General features: G+C 56.0%; 4 protein-coding genes across 18 annotated transcripts in view; 3 read left to right on the top strand and 1 right to left on the bottom strand.

Moving 5' to 3' along the window:
• The window catches only part of SCRIB (scribble planar cell polarity protein), a 94126-nt gene extending 86945 nt beyond the window's left edge, over nucleotides 1-7181 (bottom strand). For all 15 annotated transcript variants that reach the window (XM_033086660.1, XM_033086975.1, XM_033087046.1 and 12 more), the window contains exon 1: nucleotides 7005-7181. In XM_033086660.1, coding sequence (XP_032942551.1) covers nucleotides 7005-7166 — 162 coding nt within the window. In that variant the 5' untranslated portion in view covers nucleotides 7167-7181. The remainder of the gene's footprint in view (nucleotides 1-7004) is intronic.
• Nucleotides 7182-9491: 2310 nt separating this feature from the next.
• On the top strand, nucleotides 9492-11620 carry LOC116999802 (NAD(P)(+)--arginine ADP-ribosyltransferase 2-like). The gene is made up of 2 exons (XM_033066828.1): nucleotides 9492-10275; nucleotides 11541-11620. The coding sequence occupies exons 1-2, from the start codon at nucleotides 9492-9494 to the stop codon at nucleotides 11618-11620; spliced, it is 864 nt and encodes a 287-aa protein (XP_032922719.1).
• A 1371-nt stretch (nucleotides 11621-12991) lies between these two features.
• Nucleotides 12992-15522, top strand: CCDC166 (coiled-coil domain containing 166). Its single transcript, XM_033068345.1, has 2 exons — nucleotides 12992-13063; nucleotides 13848-15522. Exon 2 carries the CDS (start codon nucleotides 13870-13872, stop codon nucleotides 14761-14763), a length of 894 nt encoding a protein of 297 aa, XP_032924236.1. The 5' UTR covers nucleotides 12992-13063; nucleotides 13848-13869; the 3' UTR covers nucleotides 14764-15522.
• Nucleotides 15523-20637: 5115 nt separating this feature from the next.
• Nucleotides 20638-21739, top strand: LOC116999723 (GPI-linked NAD(P)(+)--arginine ADP-ribosyltransferase 1-like). The gene is made up of 2 exons (XM_033066720.1): nucleotides 20638-21343; nucleotides 21654-21739. The coding sequence occupies exons 1-2, from the start codon at nucleotides 20638-20640 to the stop codon at nucleotides 21737-21739; spliced, it is 792 nt and encodes a 263-aa protein (XP_032922611.1).
• The last annotated feature ends 624 nt before the right edge of the window (nucleotides 21740-22363 follow it).

The raw sequence follows: 22363 nt of genomic DNA, 5'->3' as shown, positions 1-22363 counted from the left end.
TAACCTGTTGCAATTGTTTCCAATCAGATTGTGTTCTCCTGAGGCAGAAATCATTAATAGGTTTATCCAACAGACACAGCTCCAGCTCAGTGAAGCACCATAAAACAACAACAACAAAAAACAAACAAACAAAAAAAAAACCACCCAAAAAACCCACCAAAAAACCCAGGTCTAACCCTGAAACTAGGAATCCAAAACAAGGCAATGAGACCAAGCCAAATAACTGGTGCAAAGTGGGGGGCTCAAAGGCAGCCTGTACCCTTGGGGTGCAGGAAAGCACATCTGGAGGAGTCTTGGAGAAGAGTTAAGTGTTCCTGTGTGGAAGGACACAGACCCAAACATCCCCTCAGAGCAGGAAGAGGACAAGAAGAAGGTGCTGGAGCAGCTCCCAGGGGAACAGCTCAGTAAATGCCCTGAGCCAGGAATGGAACACAGAGTCAGAGATGCTGTGATGCCACATCCCCCCGCTCAGCACACAGCATCCCTCCCATCCACCACGCTCCCACCACTGCCTCGGCCAAGCTCCTGCCAGGCAGATGGCAAAGCAGGGCTCCAGAAGGCAGGAAACAGCCAGAACAGGTCAGAGGAGACCTGAAGGGGTTAACCCAGCCTGCCCCTACCTCCAGCCATCAATGAACTAATCCCTCCTGGCAGATACTCAGCAGCAGGCAAAGGGAACTGGAGACACCTGAGAGGAGCAGGTAGGGCCTCTGCAGTGCTGCATGGAGGCTTCAGAGACACTGGGAGCACCAGGGAGGGCAGGGGAATCCACCCAGGACACCAGCACCGAGCTGGGGAACCCGGCTGGGAGCCCCAAAGGGCCCCAAACCTGAACCCACAGACAGGGCAGGTGTTAAATCACCCAACATAGACCTACAGGGAGGTTTACAACAACCCAGCAAAGACTGAGCAGGTGCTTCCACCTGTGACCTCCCTGCAGGTACCAAACCACCTGAATTTTCACCAACTTTTCACCCCACTAAACCTCTCTCCTGCCCAGCTGCCTCTGCACCTCCTACTCCACACACCTGACCCTCCTGCAGGACCTGAGCTGTGGGGAGACAGGCTGGGCAGCACACCCTCACCTGTCCCACACAGAGCTGGATATTCACAGTCACTTCCCTTCCATAGACCTCAAGTGCAAAATCCACGTGGGTGCCTCTCTCCTGTTCTCTGTATATCCAAGAATTGTCCAAGAGTTTTGTCAGCTCTTTTCTCCATGACTGAGCTTGTATTTATTTGGCTGTCCCCCCAGCACAGATCCTACATCCCCACTGTCACCAGGACTTATTCTAACTTCTGGGCAGCAGCAACCCAGAATACATGGCTTTTGGAGAGACAAATCCACATCCAGCTGTCCCATGAACAGGGCTCCTGAGAGCCACGCCAGCTCTGCACACAAGTCTCACAACCAGCAAGCGAAACCAGTTTGCTGGCTGGTTTTGTTAAACAAATGCAGCTGCAGCTTTGACAGCCTGGGATGGAAGGAACCACATCCAGAGCAGGAGGAGGTGCCCACCGCACATCAAGCCTTGGCAGGCTCCACACCGAGAGCCACGGAGGATTCCCGGCTCCCCGACTTTCTCAGGGAAGGGCTGTTAATACAGAGAGATTAGAGGAGAAGCTTTAGTCTTCATGGAAGTAAATAAACCCCAAGATCCTCCTTACAGCACTCGGATGCCAGGAAATTAAAAGCTGCTCTTAATTAGCTTTGCGAGGCCCCATTTTGCTTTGGGAAAGTGACAACCATGCCTGGAGCTCCAGGGGGGTGCGGTGGGATCCTGGTTCGGGGACAGGGACACGCGGGACAGGGACACACGGGACAGGGACACACGGGACAGGGACACACGGGACAGGGACACACGGGACAGGGACACGGCACCGCACAGGAGGAACTGCTGGAGCCCAGCCAGCTCCAAAGGGCCTTGCCATGATGCAAACAGCAACAAGCCCAAACAGGGACGGCCCTGCCCTGGAAATGGGCACAAACGGGCTCCTCTCCCCAGTGCCCAAGAGCCACAGCCTCCAGTGCAAGTGGATATCGAACCCTGGGCAGTGAGAGGAGTTTTCTGTGCTGGGCTCAGTTTATCATAGGAGCTGTAGTGTGGAAAAAGCAAAGCAGAGGAGCTGCAGCCCCTACATTAGCAATGCCTGGGGCTTCCCTCCTCAGCACCACCACTGCTGAAACCCTCGGGACCACAGCCAGCCTTTGGGTTTCCCCTCTGCAGCACCCACAGCCTCTCCAGAGCCTCAGACACTTCCAGCCCAGTGCTCCAGCAGCCTGTTCCTGGGCACACTCCTGCTGACACACCAGAGCTCCGAGGTCTCCTCCCTCTGCACAGACTTGTTCAGGATTTCAGCTCCACCCTCTCGTCCTCCTACACCAGGTACTACCAGCTCTGCTCCACCCAGGTTTCCTCCAACCTCCCCATACTCCAAACTGGAGCACTCCTCCAAGAGCACACCAAGAGCCTCTGGATCCTTCTGGGTGCTCCAAATTCCATGCTGTGCTCATTCCTTCCTGGTGAGACCTGTGCTTCTCAAGTGCTCCTGGAGTGGCCTGCATGACTTAGGTGTTATGCAGCTGGGACACAGGGATTTAGCCAGCTGCACCTCCAAAATCCACACTGCCAGTGCAGGACCTGCTCTCCCCCCTGCTCCTGCAGACATCCTGCAGCTACCACTCTCTGCAAGACAGGTGTAGCAGAGGTCAGCACAGAGCAAATACTTTCCACCTCTGGAATTCAGACACTCGTGGAAAGCACAGGCAACTTAAAGGGAATTTATCCCTTTCCATTAAATCATGTGGTATCACCCTGGCAGCAAATCCCTGCAATGGGGCAGCAGATGCTCCCACACAGATTTAATCTATCCCTTCCAACTGCCCAAGCAGAGCCACCCTGAGGGGAAATTTAGGTTCAAAACAGGCAAGTTTCTACAAGGGACAGGTGACAAGCAAGAGCAGACAGAAGAGGAGCTGGCACTGCAGGATGGAGAGAAACACAGGCTGAACTCAGCAGCTGGGAAGGGAGCAGCGAGGAAAGCACAGCAGTGTCACAGCAATCCCAGGAGATGGGCAGAGCATCCCACCGGATCTGCAGCAGAGCAGCAGCAGCACAAAGGGCACTGAAATCCTGCAGAGGAAAATGCTTCTGGAACAGGTGAAATAAGGACACAGAAAAGCCTGTCTGAAACACCCAGCTGGTGCTGGGTAAGAAACTCCTCAGAAGAGGAGCTATACAAACTCATGCATTTTCCAAGAGAGCTGCTTTCCAAATGAGACCTTTCCAAAAGCCACCCCTCCAATCCTTTCACCTCAAAAATCACCTCCACTTTAGGGAAGCCTTCCCTACAAACCCTGCTTGAGCCCTCAAACACAAGCTTGCTGCCCAAGGCTGTGCACACTCTCTCATTCCCACTTTTCTGACAGATCTTCACAGGCACATCTGTGTCCCTCAGACCTCCTCCCACAGAACAGGCATGTGCAGCCCCATCCTGTGAAACAAGCACAGGATGAAAGCTGCCCTTTCTCCACCTTCCCTCATGGTAAGCACAAACCCTCCTCCCAGGGTCTCCTTCCCAAAAAAAGCCTTGTTCCATGAAGGGCTCCTAACCTGGAAAACATCCCCCTGACCCAAACAAAGAGCTTTCCCACCACCCACAGCGTGTGCCTAAACCCAGTGTTCCCCCCTTCCCTCTTCCTGGTGGAAGGGCAGTTTGTTTTTAATTTTCATCACCATATTCACCTCATATTACACTTCTGCCTTAGGTATTTATCCTTGCCAACAGGGAAATCCTCAAAAAATGCCCTTCCTGCAGTGACCTTTGTGCCTGGGGCCAAACACACCTTGGCACAGCTCAGGGAAGCACTGTGCTCACAAACCTTCAACACGCATCGGGTCAAACCTCAGGTGGATCAAACCTGCTTCCTTGTTGCACCAGCTGCAGATTTCCTCCTCCTCCTCCTCCTGTGCCTCTGGACCAACCGTGGCACCAGCCAGAGGGAACCTGGAGGGGCTGGAGAGGGCAGGGACAGTGGGGTGTGATTCTGCTTCCTCTGCCCAGCGTGCCTCCAAGGCTGTGGCACCCCAAACTCCCTGGCTGCTCTCAGGAGCAGCAGCACTCAGGGCTGCTCTGCCTGTCTCCCTCCTTGGCACAGCTGCAGGCACCTCATGTCCACCTGCCTTGTGAGGGCATTTGGGTTTGGCTGGGGATGGGCTGACACGGGGCATGGAGCTGAGAAGGAAGAGGGAGCACAGCAAGTCCAAACTCCCTCCAAGCCTCTCCCAGGACACGCAGTGCAAACACACAAATGTCTCTGCAGATCTCATTTTCGGTTGTTTTCTCCTTCATGAACTGCTCTGCTTCTCTCCTGAGCTCATGATAACTCACAGCACTGTTATGTCATGTGCCAAAGAGCTCAGTTAAACTACATTCTGCATGAAAAGTTATTTCACTTGCTCTGAACTGAGCCCTTTTTGGCTTCCCTGTAGGCAGCAGCAGTGGTCAGCTGTTCCCTGTCCACTCCCCAGGCCATCACTTGCACTCCAGGTGGGGAATGGCTCCAGTTTCCTGCCTCTCCCAGGCCCATGGAGACATCTTGAACACCCTCACCTCCCTTGTGCAAGGGCTGTTACACACTGTCTCTGGTCACACCCTCTGCTGCTCCCCTCTCTCCCTCTCCTGATGTGCTCCATCTCCTGAGCACCAGGACCTCACTGCTCTGTCCAACCTGCTCTTCTGACAACTCTCTGCCAGAAGACTCCAACAGGGGAGCTCACACTCCGGAGGAGCCTGTGAGCCCAGGAAGGTCATGGCAAGAACTCTGATGCTCCAAGCCCTGCAGATGTCACAGTTCCATGACAAAGAATCTCTTTGGATCACTCAGGAAGGCACTGAAGGCCCGCACACAGCACCTGTGACTGATCACAGGCAGGACTGGATCCATGCTATGGTGGGCTAAGTAAAAACTCAGTATAAAATTTGCATTCACAACCCAAAAGATGCTCTTCCAAGCTCACAAACCCCAGTCTGTCCCAGTTCCAAGGGGCTCAGCGCAGCACGAGGCCAGGCTGGGAGTGCTCAGCAGGACACACCGAGCTGGGAGCTCAGGGACCAGCAGGTTCTCTGCAGGGGTGTCGCAATCACCCTCCTCTGCAGGGACTTGCACCCACTCCCACGGCCCAGCCTGCCCATAACACACATTTTCCAGAAGAGTCTGGGAAATCTCCCCACCTGAAGCACAATGAGATGCTGAGCTACCTGAGAGAAGAGCTGGGAGTACCACACTGGTGTCCCCATCCCTGAACAGCCTCGGAGCTGAATCCCACAGGCAGCCTGGCTCACTGGGGCTCAGGAAGAGACAAGCAGGAAAGACAAACAGAGCCAAAAATACCAGGGCAGGAACTGCTGCTTCTGAATCTGTTCAGGTGCAGAAGCACAAACTGTATGCTTTAACAAAACTGAACCGAACTACTTTGGCCTGAATAAAAAGTTTCTGATTTACAAGTGTTTTTCTAAAATCTAGATTTGATGACAAATTCCATAACATGTCAGTATTCAATAAAAACCTTGAAAGCTAATGACCTACTTCTCAATTTTTTTTAATAAACACACATTTCAGTCTATATTCCCTGAAGAGCATCTCTCCAAACACATAGCAGTCAGACACCTTCTCTCTCTGGCACAGGCAGAACTTAAATAACTTTTAAAAAATCATACTGCTTCCAAAGGGATACACAATAAAACTTCCTCTGGAGTATCCCACAGCCCAGTCCTGTCTTAAGGCCTTTTCCTTCCCAAGAGACAGGCTCAAATTCCCATCTGCAGCATCCTGTGTACCAGATTACCAGGCAGAACGGGAACGTCATGGCCTGGGTTCCTGCTGGATGGCATTTCAGGGCCCAAACACGAGAGCTGACCCTGTCCCTGCACAAGCAAACCCTTGGGGTCCCGAGATGCTGCCAGGCTGGAAGAAGAGCAGATCTCCAGTCCTCTGCCTCTGCAGAAACCACGGTGGCATGGAACAGCACCTGGAGGGTTTATCCTGGTGCTCCCTGTGTGCAGAGCTCACAGCAACAAAGGCTGCAAGCGCAGGCTGGAGCCCCAGATCACAGAATTATTTGGGATGGAAGAGATCATCCAGTCCCACCCTCCTTCCATGGGCAGGGACACCTTCCACTGTCTCAAACTGCTCCAAGCCCCATCCAGCCTGGCCTTGGACACTTCCTGGGATGGGGCAGCCACAGCTACTCTGGGCAACCTGTGCCAGGGCCTCACCACCCTTCAGGAATTCGTTTTTTCCCAATAACCCCTTTAACCCTGCCCTCTGCCAGTAGGAAGCCATTCCCCCTTGTCCCAAGTCCCTCTCCATCTCTCCTGGAGTCTCTTTAAGCACTAGAAGGGGTCCCAGAGCTTCTCTTCTTGAGGCCAAACACCCCCAGCTCTCCCAGCCTGTCTTCACAGCAGAGATGCTCCAACTCTTGGAGCATCTCTGCAGCCCTATGAACATAACCATAAAGCAGCCCCATCGCTTTGTAATTAACTTGCTCGACACTTCGTGCAGTTTACTGACTAAACCCGAGTTGTCTATTTCATGCCGTGCTTCGCTTGGCAGCGACTGCGACCTCAGAGGACTGATGACTCGGATAAAGCGAGGTAAAGCGAACTCCCCATGGGCAGGCCGGGCCAGCGTTCGGTGCCAGAGCCCGGTGACCGGGGCAGCACTCGGTGCCCGGTCCCAGAGCCTGGAGCAGGCCGGGCCAGCGCTCGGTGCCCGGTGCCCAGGGCAGCGCTCGGTGCCCGGTCCCAGAGCCCGGAGCAGGCCGGGCCGGCGCTCGGTGCCCGGTGCCCAGGGCAGCGCTCGGTGCCCGGTCCCAGAGCCCGGCGCAGGCCGGGCCGGCGCTCGGAGCTCAGAGCCTGGTGCAGGTGGGGCCGGCGCTCGGTGCCCGGTCCCAGAACCCGGAGCAGGCCGGGCCGGTGCCGGCGGCGGTGCCGGGGCTCACCTTGGGCAGCTCGCGGAGCTGGTTGGCGTCCAGCAGCAGCTCCTCGAGCGAGCGGCTGTAGCGGTAGATCTCCTCGGGCACGGCCTGCAGCGAGCAGTGCCGCCGGTCCAGCGCCTCCACGTGCCGGTTGCAGCGCCAGAGCGGCGGCATGCAGCGCAGCATCGCGCCGGGCCGGGCCGGGCCGGCACAGCTCGGGCCGGCACAGCTCGGGCCGGGCCTGCGGGAGCAGCCCGGATGCGCGGGGGCCGGGCCGGGCCGGGCTGCGCCGAGCGGCGGCCGCGCTCCCGCTGCGGCAGCGCCCCCGCTCCGCTCCCTCCGCCCGGGCCTGCCGCCGCTCCCGGGGCCGCTCCCGGCCTGCGCCCGGGGCCGCGCCGCCCTCCGCGGGTGCGCCTGGGAAACGGAGCCGCTGGGAAATGGAGTCCGCCCCGCCCCGCGCGGCCCCGCCCGGCTCCGGCTCCGGCAGCGGCAGCGGCAGCGCCTGGGCGGACCCGCGGCCGGAGCAATCGGCTCTGCGGCGGAGAGACAGCGAGAGCCGCCTCCCTTCTCCCGCACAGGGCACGGCGGCTGCGGTAAAACCCGCACAGGTCCGCTCGGGACACAGCGCCCGGTGCTGCTTCGTGACGAAAGCCGAAACGCAAAGGGAACCATCGCCTCCGAGTGTCCCAGGACACTGCAGTCCTCCCTGTTCTGTCCCCGCCTGCTTTCACAGTTTGCTCGTTGCTTTGTCGCTCTATTTCTTTCCTGTCGGTTTCTCCTCATTGAACTTTATCCCTGCTCTATCTCTTGCCCTAGCACTGCCACATGGCCCTTAGACCCGTTTTCTCTCCAATTCTCTGTCCCAGCTCCTCTTGCCTTGCCCACAGCTCTCCACCAGCTCCTGCCGTGGCTGTTTATCTAATTTCTCATTTATTTTGCAGAGATCCCATGCTCCTTCCTCACAGTCTGACTGTGACAACTCTTCACACCCACACTCGTGTGACACTGAGCAGAGCCCAGTGCCCAGGAACAGCCTGGGACACCAAGCCAGGCTAGGAAAGACACTGCATTCCTCAGACTGGGGAGTCGGAAATAACCCTGCAATGAACAGAAAGTGACCAACAGCTGAGTGACGCCAGAGCTCGGGGCACTGCTGGGACACTGGTGGGACACTGAGGAGTCACTGGTGGGATACCCCAGGCCGCATGACTTTGGCTCAGACATAAAAGCTCAGAAAAGGAGGAGGAATGGGGAGAAAATTTATTATTTACAATGTTTGCCTTCTGAAGAAACAGCTCCAAGTGCTGGAGCCCTGCTTTTTGCGAAGTGGCTGGGCTTCACCTGCTCATGGAAGTAGAGAATAAAATCTTATTTTTTTCCCTTTTGCTTATGCAACCTTTTGGTTTTGCTTGTGTTTTTGCTGAATTATTTCAACCCTCTACACTGGGTGGGGGCTGAGAGGATTTATCAGGGAGTTCTTGCCCATCACTGGGCTATCCCCTCTCTCTGGCCTGTCCCTCTCTCTGGGCTATCCCCTCTCTCTGGCCTGTCCCCTCTCCCTGGCATGTCCCCTCTCCCTGGCCTGTCCCTCTCCCTGGCCTGTCCCCTCTCCCTGGCCTGTTCCCCCTCCCTGTCCCCTCTCTCTGGTCTGTTCCCTCTCCCTCCCTGTCCCCTCTCCCTGGCCTGTCCCTCTCCCTGGGCTGTCCCCTCTCCCTGGCCTGTTCCCCCTCCCTGTCCCCTCTCCCTGGCCTGTCCCCTCTCCCTGTCCCCTCTCCCTGGCCTGTCCCCTCTCTGGCCTGTCCCTCTCCCTGGCCTGTCCCCTTGCCCTGGCCTGTCCCCTCTCCCTGTCCCTCTCCCTGGCCTGTTCCCCCTCCCTGTCCCTCTCTCTGGCCTCTTCCCCCTCCCTGTCCCCTTGCCCTGGCCTGTCCCTCTCTCTGGCCTGTCCCTTCTCCCTGGCCTGTCCCTTCTCTCTGGGCTGTCCCCTCTCTCTGGGCTGCCCCTCTCTCTGGCCTGTCCCTTCTCCCTAGCCTGTCCCCTCTCCCTGGCCTGTTCCCCCTCCCTGTCCCCTCTCCCTGGCCTGTCCCCTGTCCCTGACCTGTTCCCCCTCACTGTCCCCTCTCCCTGGCCTGTCCCCTGTCCCTGACCTGTTCCCCCTCACTGTCCCCTCTCCCTGGCCTGTCCCCTGTCCCTGACCTGTTCCCCCTCACTGTCCCCTCTCCCTGGCCTGTCCCCTGTCCCTGACCTGTTTCCCCTCCCTGTCCCTTCTCCCTGGCCTGTTCCCCTCCCTGTCCCCTGTCCCCTCTCCCTGTCCCCTCTCCCTGGCCTGTCCCCTCTCCCTGGCCTGTTCCCCCTCCGTGTCCCCTCTCCCCTCCCTGTCCCCTCTCCCTGGCCTGTCCCCCCTCCCTGTCCCCTGTCCCCGTTGCCACCCCTCAGCCCCTCGCAGCAGAACCAGAGCCATCCCCCCAGAGTCTCTGCAGTGCCCGGGGTGTCCCTGGGAGTTCTCTGCCCACCATGGAACTCCTGTCACTGCTGCTGCCGCTGCTGGCAGCGACCCTGGCCACCAGCCTCCGCCCGCACGTGTGGGAACGCGGCAATGACATCAGGGAGATCGCGCTGAGCATGGCCCCCAACTCCTTCGATGACCAGTACCGCCACTGCCACTTCAAAATGCTGAAGGCGCTGCCAGCACTCAACCGCACGGAGTTTGTCCCCTCTGGTGAATACGCCGTGGCCTGGGGCAAGGCCGTGGCCCTGTGGGACAAGCAGCACTCGCCGGGCTCGCCGCTGCGGCTGGAGCAGGCCATCGCCCTCGTGGCCTACTCCATGGAGGAGGGCCTGTACCTGCAGCTCAACAGGGCCGTGCGCGAGGGCGGGCGTTCCCGCCGGGAATACCTCCACAATTTCCACTTCAAGGTGATGCATTTCCTGCTGACCGAGGCGCTGAGAGACCTGCGGGGTGTCCAGGGCCACCCGCGGTGCCTGCACGTGTTCCGGGGCGTCAGCGGCATCCGCTTCACCAGCAGGCCCGGCCGCATCGTCCGCTTCGGCCAGTTCGCCTCCAGCTCCCTGCTGAGGAGCGTCAGCGACTTCTACGGCACCACCACCACCTTCGAGGTGGACACCTGCCACGGGGCTGACATCCGGGACTACTCCAGGTACCCCGATGAGGAGGAGGTGCTCATCCCACCCTTTGAGACCTTCAACGTCACCGGTGTCACCCAGCAAGGGGACGACATCCACATCCACCTGCGCTCCCACGGCGTGTACAGCAGATACAACTGCGCCTGGCTCCGAGGTGACGTCCCTGGGCTGGGGACACCTCAGCTGGCTGCGGGGACACCAGGGCTCCAGCTGGGCTGGGACACGAGGGTTGGCGGTGGGACAGGTGGTGGGGGCGGCGGGGTTTCGGGTGTGTGGCATCGCACAGCTCCAGCTGCTGTCCTGGGATGGGATGGGATCGATGGGATGGGATGGGATCACTAGGATGGGATGGGATGGGATGGGATGGGATCCCTGGGATGGGATGGGATCCCTGGGATGGGATGGGATCTCTGGGATGGGATGGGATGGGATGGGATCACAGGGCTGGGATGGGATCACTGGGATAGGATCACTGGGATAGGATCACTGGGATGGGATGGGATGGCATGGGATGGGATCACTGGGATGGGATTGATGGGATGGGATTGAAGGGATGGGATCACTGGGATGGGATGAGCTGGGATTGATGGGATGGGATCACTGTGATGGGATGGGATCACTGTGATGGGATGGGATCACTGGGATGGGATGGGATCACTGGGATGGGATGGCTGGGATGGGCTGGGATTGATGGGATGGGATCACTGGGATGGGATGGGATCACTGGGATGGGATCACTGGGATGGGATGGTATGGATGGGATGGATGGAATGGGAACACTGGGATGGGATGGGATGGGATGGATGGGATGGGATCACTGGGATGGGATGGGATGGGAGGGGATCACTGGGATGGCATCCCTGGGATGGGATCCCTGGGATGGGATGGGATCACTGGGATGGGATGGGATGGGATGGGATGGAACCCTGGGATGGCATCCCTGGGATGGGATCACTGGGATGGGATCACTGGGATGGGAAGGGATGGGATCAATGGGACCCTGGGATCACTGGGATGGGATGAGATCACTGGGATGGGATCGATGGGGTGGGATCAGTGGGATGGGATGGGATAGGATCTCTGGGATGGGATGGGATGGGATGGGATCACAGGGATGGGATGGATGAGATGGGATCCCTGGGATGGGATCACTGGGATGGGCTGGGATGGGATGGATGAGATGGGATCCCTGGGATGGGATCCCTGGGATGGGCTGGGATGGGATTGATGGAATGGGATGGGATGGGATCACTGGGATGGGATGGGATCAATGGGATGGGATGGGACGGTGTTGTCCCAGTGGTGTGTTTGTTTCCTGGAGGCAGCCCTACTTCCCACCCCAAGTGAGGGATTTCTGTTTATCACTCTGCTTTGCACAAAGCAGGGAGCTCCCCCTGACCCCTTCTCTGGCCTCCCCAGGCAGAAGCCCCCCCAGAGTCCCCCCAGGCCTCACTGGGCTCCTCCTGGCAGCACTGGCAGCTGTCACTGGCACCCTCTGAGCCACGAGCCTGGTGAGGACAAGGAGTCAGGGATGGAACCACTGGTGTCACCAGGACGGCAGAACTGGCTGGGGACCAGAGGCCCTGCAGGGTGGACACTGGACAAGCCCTGTGGCCACCCTCCCTGAGCCATGGCTGGGGTGTCAGGGTGCAGCTCTGTGGGATGAGGGGGGAGAGGCACAGTGGGGAATTTCTTCTGCTTTTGTTTTTCTCCCTTTCCATAATTTTCTTTCAAATTATTAAACTGGTTCTTACTCAATCCATGAATTTCCTTTTCTTTTTTCTCCACCTGATCCTGCTCTGGTGACTTTGGACACAGGCCTGGAGTGACAGCACAGGGGGAATGGCTCCCACTGCCAAAGGGAAGGGTGATACGGATATTTAGATGGATTTGGGCAGGAATCCTTCCCTGGGAGCGGGGGCAGGCCCTGGCACAGGTGCCCAGAGCAGCCCCATCCCTGCAGTGACCCAGGCCAGGCTGGACAGGGCTGGGAGCACTCTGGGCTGGAGGAAAATGTCCCTGCCCATGGCATGGAGTAGAACAAGAGGAGCTTTAAATCCCTCCAAGCCACCACCATCCCAGGATCCCATGACAATATGGAATCAGAAATCCATTTCAGCTTTTTGCCACATTTTGCCTGCTTCTTCCATCCTTTCTCTTTTCCCTACCTCCCTTGGCTTTATTTCCCAGTTTCCCACCTCATGTTGCAACAAAACTCTTGATTCCTGCAGATTTTTGCCACCATCTCTACAAAAGTGGAAACAACTATTTTTTAATTTCAACATCCATCTTTCCACACATCCAGTTCCCAAGGTTTTCAAGAAACACTAAAATAATAATTAACTGTTCCAGACACATAAATTCTACAAAGCCTTTTAATTCAATCCTGCCTGCTGCCCTGAGAGCTGGCATCCCAGGAAAAGCTGGGTCAGTGGTGTGAGGGTCAGCTCTGGCCAGGCTGGACACTGGGATGGGATCCATGGGTCAGCTCTGGCCAGGCTGGACACTGGGATGGGATCCATGGGTCAGTTCTGGCCAGGCTGGACACTGGGATGGGATCCATGGGTCAGTTCTGGCCAGGCTGGACACTGGGATGGGATCCATGGGTCAGCTCTGGCCAGGCTGGACACTGGGATGGGATCCGTGGGTCAGTTCTGGCCAGGCTGGACACTGGGATGGGATCCATAGGCCAGTTCTGGCCAGGCTGGACACTGGGATGGGATCCTGCTGCTGAGCTTCCTTGGGCTCAGATCCTTGGGGAAGGGGCCGGGGGCGGATCCCACCGAAGGGGCTGGGGGCGGATCCCACGGCAGGATTCCTCCTTCCAGCCTCCCTTTGTGACCTCACCTCCTCATCTCCATGGACACAGCTCCAAACACTCCAGGAGCCGCCAGCAGCGAGCCGGAGGAGCTGGGACCAGGGAAAACCCGAGAGCAGGGGAGGTCAGTGCCTTCAAATACCCAATTCTGTACAATCCCAGCTTTGTCCTTTTCCCACGGGGACATGGGAATTCTCTGACCCTCACACATCCCCCGCACCAACCCCCCAGAATTCCAGCATCAGTGCAGCCTGTGCTGGGATTTTAGTGTATTTATTCTGTTTTTCACCCACCCCCTGGAATTTTGCATTTTTTTGTCCTTAAGAATTGACATTTGTTGTATTAGGAAATTAGAATTTTTAATTACAAATATTCCCTAAAACCATCAGACTGGTCAGACTTCAGCTCTAAATCCTGAATTCCAGCATTCTACACTGGAATAAATAGTTCAGAAATTCAGCCAATCCCGAAATAAATACTTTAAAAGTGTTTTAAAACATGAATCTCATTAAATTAATGCTGATAAATATTTTTTTTTAAAAATAAAATCTCCTGAAATTAGGATGTGAGATACTGGTTTTGTACAGCAGATACTGGTTTGGGATGCAGCTGCCTCTTCAAACACCAGAATCAGAGAGGGAGGAATGGGTCAGACTTCCACCTTTTCCTCCAAACTGCAGGAATATCCCAACATGGCAAAAAAAGAGAAATCTTTTAAAATGTGCATTGTTGGTTTTCTCCTGAGACAATTCAGGATGGGAAATGCGGGTCCAGGTATGGCACCTGCGCTTCCACCCCAAACAGCTTTGGGTCAAGCATTGGAGCAGCTGGAGGAACCAGCTGGAAACACAAGGGCAGGACTGGGGCAAAAATGTTCCCTCTGAGCTGATCTTTTTTCCTTGTTTCAGTTTTTCACAGTTTGATTGGAACATGGCATCCAAAACAAAGCAGAGCAAGGATGCCGAGGCACCTGAAGAAACAAGTGAGACGGAAGACCCTGTCAGGGAGAGGAAGCTGTTCCTGCAGGAGGAGCTCAGGACCGTCACACAGCTCCTGGACACGTACCTGGACAGAGCCCAGCAGCTCCTGCAGGCCAACAAGCGCCTGGAAAAGGAAGCCCAGGACACTTGGGAGCAGAGCCAGTCCTACCTGTCCTGTGGAGCCAAGCTCAGCCGGGACCCCCCGGGCATGGTGATCACCCTGAGCCAGCAGAACTGCCGGGACCTGGCCCAAATCCAGGCTCAGCAGGAGCAGCTGGTGCCGCAGTACGCGGGCAAGGAGCAGGAGGTGAGGAGCGCCCTGCAGGACACAGAGGCCGAGGCCTCGCTGCTGGACACGGAGCTGGAGCAGCTGGAGCCCTGCAAGGAGCAGAAGGTGCAGGCGGAGCAGAAGGTGAAGGCGCTGGAGAGGGAGCTGCGGCTCACCAGGATCCGCTGTGCCGAGGAGACGCACGGCATCAGGAGCAAGTTCCTGCAGGACAAGGCGCAGTGCGAGCAGAGCTTCCAGCAGAGGATGCAGGAGCTCACCTGGGGCGCGGAGGAGGTGGCGCTGCAGGCGCTGATCCAGCATGTGGAGCAGGTGAAAGCGGAGAACAGGCTCCTGCGCCAGGAGCTGCTCGGCCTCCTGCAGCACTGCCAGCAGCTCAGGGACACCAGGACACAGCTGCAGGACCAGCAGGAGCAGCTGCTGCGGGAGATCCAGTGCGCCCAGCGGGCAGCGCTGCTTGCCGCGCCTCGGGGCCCACGCCAGGGACCACCGGCCCTGCTCGCCCGCCAGGGGCGACCACTGGCCCCAAACCACCTGGCCATGCCCTGGAGGAACTAAACACACCAGCAACCAAACCCTTGGGGCAGTGGGAGCGCCGAGGGCTTTGAGCTCTGGTCACAAGGATCCGTAAAATGCATTTATGGACTAGATCATAGCCATGTTCTCCTTCTGTCTCTGGGAAAAAAGGTGGCTGTCCCGTCCCTGGAAGGGAACAAGGCCAGGGTTGAATGGGGTTTGGAGCAGCCTGGCCCAGGGGAAGATGTTCCTGGCCTGGCAGTGGGGTGAGCTTTTAAGTCCCATTGTCGTTTGCCATCCCAGCTGCAATCTGGGTCAGGAACTCGCTGAAAGTTTGACTGCAAAAGTGTTCCACTTGGGTTGTTCTTCGGGCCAGAAAAATGAGTTTCCAAGGATGTTTGCTATTGGAGGAGCTCGTTAAGCAGCAGGAATTCCTGAGGGCAGACAGTGTTCTGATAAGCTCGGGAGGAGCTCAGCACAGGTGCTGCTCATTGGGGTCTGACCGCATTTCTGAGATCACAGAGCAACCCGAGGCTCGGGGAGACAGGAACCACCACCCATTTATTTCTGAAAAACCTGGTGTTTCACTCAGGAAACTCTTTATCCACCCAAACCAGGGGATTTTCCCTCGCTAGCCTGCACAGCACCTGAGCTCGCCCTGGAGCTGCGATTCGGGAATTGCCCACTGGAGGGCAGCAGCGAGCGCGGGCCAGCTGCAGTTCCGGTTGCCACCAGCAGGCGGCAGCACAAGCCCGGCCCCAGGGCTCGGGAATGGTTCAGGATGGAGCGACCTTAAAGCGCGTCCGGGGCCAGCCCTGCCAGGTCAGGGACATCTTCCCCTGGGCCAGGCTGCTCCAGGGCCCGCCCAGCCTGGCCTGGGACACGACCAGGGACGGGGCAGACACAGCTTCTCTGGGCAGCCTGTGCCAGGCCATCACCACCCTCACAGGGCAGGAGTTTATAGGAAGATGGGCGGTGATGTCCATGAAAAACGACTCAGAGGGTTGGGGTCTTTAGGAGAAATGGTTGTCAGTGTCTTCAAAAAGTGTCCTGATGTCTCCACATGAGAAGATGTGAAGCTGTCACAGCACCCAGGTGATTCCACCAGAGAGTTTGAACTCCCAAAATTTCGGGTAATAGGAGAAGTGGGACTCCACAAAATCTATTGCATAATGCAGAGAGCCCGAACTTCTGAACTTTGGGGGGAAATGCCAGGTCCAAGGGGGATATGGGGCAGGGGGTTTGGGAAACGAGAGGAACCAGCACTGAGAGATAAAAGAAACAAAGGGAAGGTTTCCACTGATCGATGAATGGAATAAGGTATTTGCCTTTACAAACAAACTGCAGGTTTGCTGATAAGTGAAACTGGATATTGAAAGATGAAAGATGCAATGGAGGAAAACCCATGAATTCAATAAGAATTAAAAATTAAAAAGTAAGGGTTATTAATTAGAGGCAAATCTCAGGTATCAGTGTTTGGGAAGTCTGGACCTCTCAAATGTCTCAGCAATGGGGAAAGAGAGAGGGAAATGAGGAATGAAAATAGGATAAAAAGGAGGCTGCATCCTCCAAAATTTGAGAAGGAATGCCCCATGGCCTCTCCCTTTATTCAAATAAAGCAAAAAGGGCTCCTCTGTCTCCCTTTGGGACACAATCTCTGGTGTTTGTGGATTAGTTTACCTGACAGAAGGCTGCACCTCTTGGTGCCTGAGCAATGGGGAAAGGAAGAGGATGACATGCAGCAGGGAGTTTGGGATAAACGGAGGCTGCTCCTTCTGGAACCCTGAGAGAGAAACCCCACGGGACCATGGCTGTGGGAACTCTGTCCCTTTATTCAAATTCAGTTTCAAGACTTCTCTATGGACACTTGGCCTTTCAGAGCGTGGCTTTCCCCCACATGCTGAAGGTGCTGGTCAGAGCTTAAATAAAAACGATAGAAGGAGGTAAAAGTATTTACACAGGACAACAAATGTGTCTGGAGCCAGTGGAGAAAGAGCTAAAGGGAGTTCCAGTGGGGTTTTTGAGAAGTTCTATAACACAGAAGTGGCAGTTCCTGCCCAAAACAAAAGTTTGAGGTGAGTGATCCGGGATATTGGGGCACTCAGTAAAAAAGACCCCCAGGGACCCCATTTTTATGACTCCCCAAGACAATAAAAATTATTTCCTGAAAGAGGCAGAGCCATGCAAATTTTTTATAGGAAAAGTGTTGGTTCTGTATTAGCTAAGAAGCCCATTTTAATGAATATGTAATATTTGGGTGGAGAGATTCCTCATGGCAAATTCCCCCCTGAGCTGCAGGACCAGGAGAGATGTTGCATATAGGTAAAGCCCTATAAAATGAGGGCCTTATCACCCTCGTAAACTCGTAGCTCAGGCCCACTGCGTTGGCTGAGTAGTAAACGCTCCTGAGGAGATGTCCTAGGTTACATTGTAAAGATGGGCTCAAATGTTTGGATTCCATCACCATCTGATGAAACTAGGTGGGGCAGTGATTCTGACCTCTGTGGGAGATATCTCCTGTTAATGGGCCAGCTGTTAAAAACCAGATGAGGCAATGTTCTTTATCTTTTCCAGACCCATCCTTCCTCCAGGCAAATATCTCCTGCTAATGAGTGAGTCCCACTGTAGGACTGATAAAATTAAATCATCCCATTGGGAGACGCTCCACCCAGGGGGAGGAGCCAAACATTTCCTACCCAGATAAAAACTGAGATTTGGAACACCAAGGCAGCCCAGAGGACTGGGCTATCAGAGGACAAGAGCTAACAGACCTTTGTACAGGATCACTACTTCAACAAGACAATTCACCTGGACTGCTACCACCACCCTAACTATTGGGGTATCAGGTTGTCTTGTGATGTTGACAGTGGTTTCTCTTTGGTACTATCGCGTGTATTTTATTTTCTTCCTTTTTTTTTTTCCTATTAAATTGTATTTCTGGCTTCAACTCTCTCACTGCTTTTTCTTTCAAACCATTGCAGGAGATTAGATTGTATTTCTAAAAGATCAACCTCACTGTTTCCTTCTTCTTTGTCTCTCAGATTAACACATCTCTGACCTTTACTACCTGCAGAACAACATCTCATTTTTCTTTTACCTCTGTCCTTCTCTACAGCCAAAAGGAAGGGATCTTATGGGGGTAAACTAATACCACACCCTCTCTGTCATTCAAGCGTGTTTCTCTGAGTGAAAAACATTTCTGGGTAAACGACATTGTTCCATTTGTTTTAACTTCTTAAAAACAACATTAACTGCAATGGAGTATTATATTGTAGGGTCTCATTTACAGGCCACTTTTCCTCATTTCCTAATTTACATAGCAGCCACCACAGATTACAATATGTAATTAAATCACTTTTCTTCAAATTGCCTCCAGGGACCCCTCCCAAATCGTTCCAGTGAGCCAAACCTCCCCCCAGGAGACTCTTTTTGACAATCTCCTTACAGCCAGTGCTGCCCACTCCTGGCTCTATCCAGACACCCTCACTTTGCAGTGAAAATTATCACTTGTGTTCCTTTCTCAACTCTCATTCCACGGACACTGCACCAACCACAGATTGGGAATCTGAGTTCTGACCGGCACCAGTGCTGGCATTTCCATATGGGCCCATACCTAAAGCCATCAGACTCCTTTTATGGCACTCTAACCCCCAAAGGACTCCAACCTGTGAATTCCAACATCGGGAATTTCACCTGTGCTCCAGCGCCCTGCGTGAGTTGTCACACGTGTCTTAAGGGAATTACTGAACCAAGAGCAGAAAGAAAATCCACAGCAACCAACAAATGCCTTGAATTTCCTGCAGCCCATCTTTGTGTTCCCCCGCAGAGAGCCAGTGAAGCGCGGAGTCCTTCGGGAAATCCTCAGGGCACGCCAAGGGCCTGCGCATCTCCAGTGGACCTTGCAGCTGAGCAGAGAATTCTCTCTGACCTGGCTCACCCATCTGAATCCCAAAGCTGCGGAAGGAAATAAAACCTCTGAGTCAGGACTCCCAGAGCCTGGTGCTGTCCCACAAAAAGCTCAAAGGGCTTTGTTAAGGTCTGGAGATCCCATGGGAGATGCCGACATCAGGGACTCACAACCGTGGAGCCACATGGAAAGAAAGAAATCCATTCCCAGCACAGGGATCTGTGATTAAATATGAACAGGAAATATTGTCCCTCCTCAATAGCACCCAAAGAAGGGGCCGTGCCACAGCCCAGGGCACAGCAGCTTGGGGATTGCCAAATCCATTGGGGAAATAGCCTGGCAGTAAAGCACCTGGTGTTCATTCCTGATAAAGGAATTTCACAGCCAGAGGTGAGGCCTGGATAGAGCTGGGCAGATGGAAAATTGGCTGTTCATGGAAAAGGCACCCGGAAAGAGGGTGGGTGGGTGAGAACTCCCAATAACCAGACCAGGCCCACCCCGACTGAGGCTGCAGTTGGTGAAGGAGAGAAGCACCAGCCAAGCTCTGGGGAGTCCATGGGATGGGGACAGGTTATCCCCAGGTTTGGGGTGCCTGCAGGGATGTCATGTGGTAGGGGACCCCATTTGGTGTCTGGGGTGTGACAGCAACCCAGTGAGCAGTGGGGAGTGGGACTGGGGGCACTGGGGGATGTGGGACCGTGGGATTGGGGTCCTGAGGGGTGGGAAATAAGAGAGAGAACAGAAAGTTTCAGTTGCCCTGAAGGTGCTGGATAGGGCTGAAGGTGAACTAGCAGAAAACATAAAAGGATCTAAAAGTGGGAACACAGCAGAGTAAATGTGGCTGGAGCCCATGAGGGAATTTTGGCAATTTCTCTAATACGGAAGTGGCAGGGCTGACCACAAGCCAAAGATCAAGGCGAGGTGATCTGGGACATTGGAGCACTCAGGGAAAACCACGCCCTGAAGCTCCTTCTATGACTACAAGGCATTAAAATTCCATCTTAAAAGAGGCAGAGCCATGCAAATTATTAACAGGAAAATGCTACTTCTGTGTCAGCTAAGCAGCCCATTTTAATAAATATTTACAATTAGGGTGGATAAATACCCGGTGGAAATTCCCTCTGAGCTGTAGGAGCAGGAGAGATCCGCTGTGAGTCTGAGCTGATCAAGAATTCCGGCTCTCTGGTACCTCCAGCTGTGCCAGGGAGTTCATTCCGGCCGATTTGGGTAACAGGGGCTGGGGGGGCACTGGGGACACTTGGGGGGGACAGTGGACTGTGGGATTGGGGTCTGGGGGGGCAGTGGGGGGGTACTGGGGGAGCACATTGGGTACACTTGGGACTGCATGGCTTTCCTGAGGGGCTACTGGGGGTCTCTTGGGACTGGGAATGTGATTGGGGTGTGGGGGGGAACAAGGGGGATGCTGGGGGACCTCAGGCCTTGGGTCAGGGTGCTGGGGGTCAGGGGGGTCACCAGGAGGGGTACAAGGGACTGGGACAGGGATTGGGGTCACAAGAGGCACTGGGAGGGGGGCACAGAACTATGGGAGTGGGATTGGGGTGCTGGGGGGCTCTGGGGTTTCTGGAGGGGGGTCAGGAAGTGACCCCAGGATTTCGGATCAGGGTCCTGCAAGGGAGATATAAGACACAGTGAGGGGGGATATAGGACCGTGGGAGTGGGATTGGAGTTCTCGGGGACCCTGAGGGGCACTGGGGAGGCTCTAAGAGTGACCCCAGGATTTGGGATCGGGGTCCCAGGACATGTCCAGGGGTCTCCTGGCCAGAGCTGCCTCCCCTCCCGGTCTGACCCCACTGTCCCTCCCCAGCCCCTCACCAAGGAAGCCTCCCCATGTTCCCCCATGTCCCTCAGCATCCTCTGTGTCCCATCAGTGTCCCCGGGACCTCTCCGTTTCCCTTCAGTGTCCCCTGTGTCCCATCAGTGCCCCCCAGTGGCCACCGTGGACTCTCCTCTCCATGGCCCCCCTGGCTCAGACCCTGGCACTGCTGGCAATGGCCGTGGACACTGTGGCCATCAAAGTGGTGCCCCTGGACATGGCCCAGAAGTCCTTTGATGACCAGTACCTGACCTGTGCTGATGACATGGCCAAGAAGCTGCCAGAACTCAACAGCACCGAATTCCGCCAGAATGTCAAGTTTGCCCAGCTCTGGTCTGAGGCCAGGGCCGCCTGGCAGGCACGGGGGAGCCCCATGGGTCCTCTGAGCCAGGACGAGGCCATCACCCTCATGATGTACACCTCGGGGAAGGTGCACAGGGCACTCAACGCGGCCGTGCGCGAGGCCGGGAGCTCCCGCCAGCAATACCGGAACAACTTCCACTTCAAAACGCTGCATTTCCTGCTCACCCGGGCCCTGCAGAAGCTGAGAGACCCCAACAAGTGCCAGGATGTGTTCAGGGGGATGAGGGGGCTCCAGTTCAGGGTGAATCCTGGTGACAAAGTTCGCTTTGGTTACTTCGCGTCGACGTCGCAGAGCCACGCGGTCTCGGTGCGGTACGGCACGGACACGATGTTCAATGTGCACACGTGCCACGGTGCTGACATCCAGAAATTCTCCTTCGATCCCAGTGAGAGGGAGGTGCTGATCCCACCCTATGAGACCTTTGAGGTCACCGATGTCATTCAGGAAGGGGACATGATGCAGATCGATCTGCGCTCCGCAGGGAACTTCAGCAACTACAGCTGCGAGTGGCTGCGAGGTGACGTCACAGGGGGTGGGGACACGGTGAGGGGATGTCTTAGGGGGACATTCTCCGAGGGGATAGGGGATGCTCGGTGAGGGTTGGGGACAGGGACATCCCGTGCTGGGGACACCCCCTGGGGTTGAGGCAACAGGGGCACCCAAGGCTGGGCACAGGGACAGGGATCCTGTAATGGCCCCTGTGGCCCCCACACGATCAGGGCCCCCCTGTTCCTCCCCCCATGGCCCCTGGGCCCCCTGACCCCTCCTCCACGTGGTCACCCTGTCCCTCCTCCCATGGCCCCTGACCCCTCTCTTTATCCCCCCAGGTGGGTCCCTCCCCAGGACCTCCCACCACCTCTGGGGGCTTCTCCTGGCCACTGTGTTCATGGCAGTGGTCACTGGAAGCCCCTGAGCCACGAGGCCACCAAGACCACAGTGACCCTGGAGGCCACTGTGGCCACCAAGATCATGAAGGCCACCAGGACCCCCAGAGAAATGAGGCCACCAAAGCCGTTGTGGCCACCATGGTCACTTTGCCCACTGTGGCCACTCTGGGTATTGGAACCACCATGATCACCATGGCCATTGTGGCCACCGTGGCCCATGAGGACACCATGGCCACTGTGATCAGTGTAACTACTGAGGCCACCATGGCCACCGTGGTTACAGGGTGACCAAGGGCACCGTGGCCATTGATTCCACTGTGGCCGCCATGGTCACTGTGAGGAGGGGTCCATCCTGGGGTGGCCCCCCAAGAGCTGCCCGGCAAGGGAGCGGTGCCAGGGCAGCAGGAGCAGCACGGGGGGGCTGGAGCTGCCAGGACAGCGCTGGACAGACAGACAGCAGGGACCGGCCATCACCTGGGCCAGCTGGGCACTTGCCCATGGAAGGGTTTGGGAGAGGCAATGGCACGGCCAACTCCTAAAGCTGCTCGGCTACCTCGCCTGATGGATCAAAAAAATTGCTGCTTGCTCACCTGGAGTATCTGATGTTTATCAAAATTTTTATCTTTGCTCACCTGGCATCTAAAGTTTCT

Source organism: Catharus ustulatus, chromosome 1 (assembly GCF_009819885.2).
Source record: "Catharus ustulatus isolate bCatUst1 chromosome 1, bCatUst1.pri.v2, whole genome shotgun sequence".
NCBI lineage: Eukaryota > Metazoa > Chordata > Aves > Passeriformes > Turdidae > Catharus > Catharus ustulatus.
The sequence above is the reverse complement of the archived record's forward strand: the minus strand, read 5'-3'. Positions and strand labels throughout refer to the sequence as shown.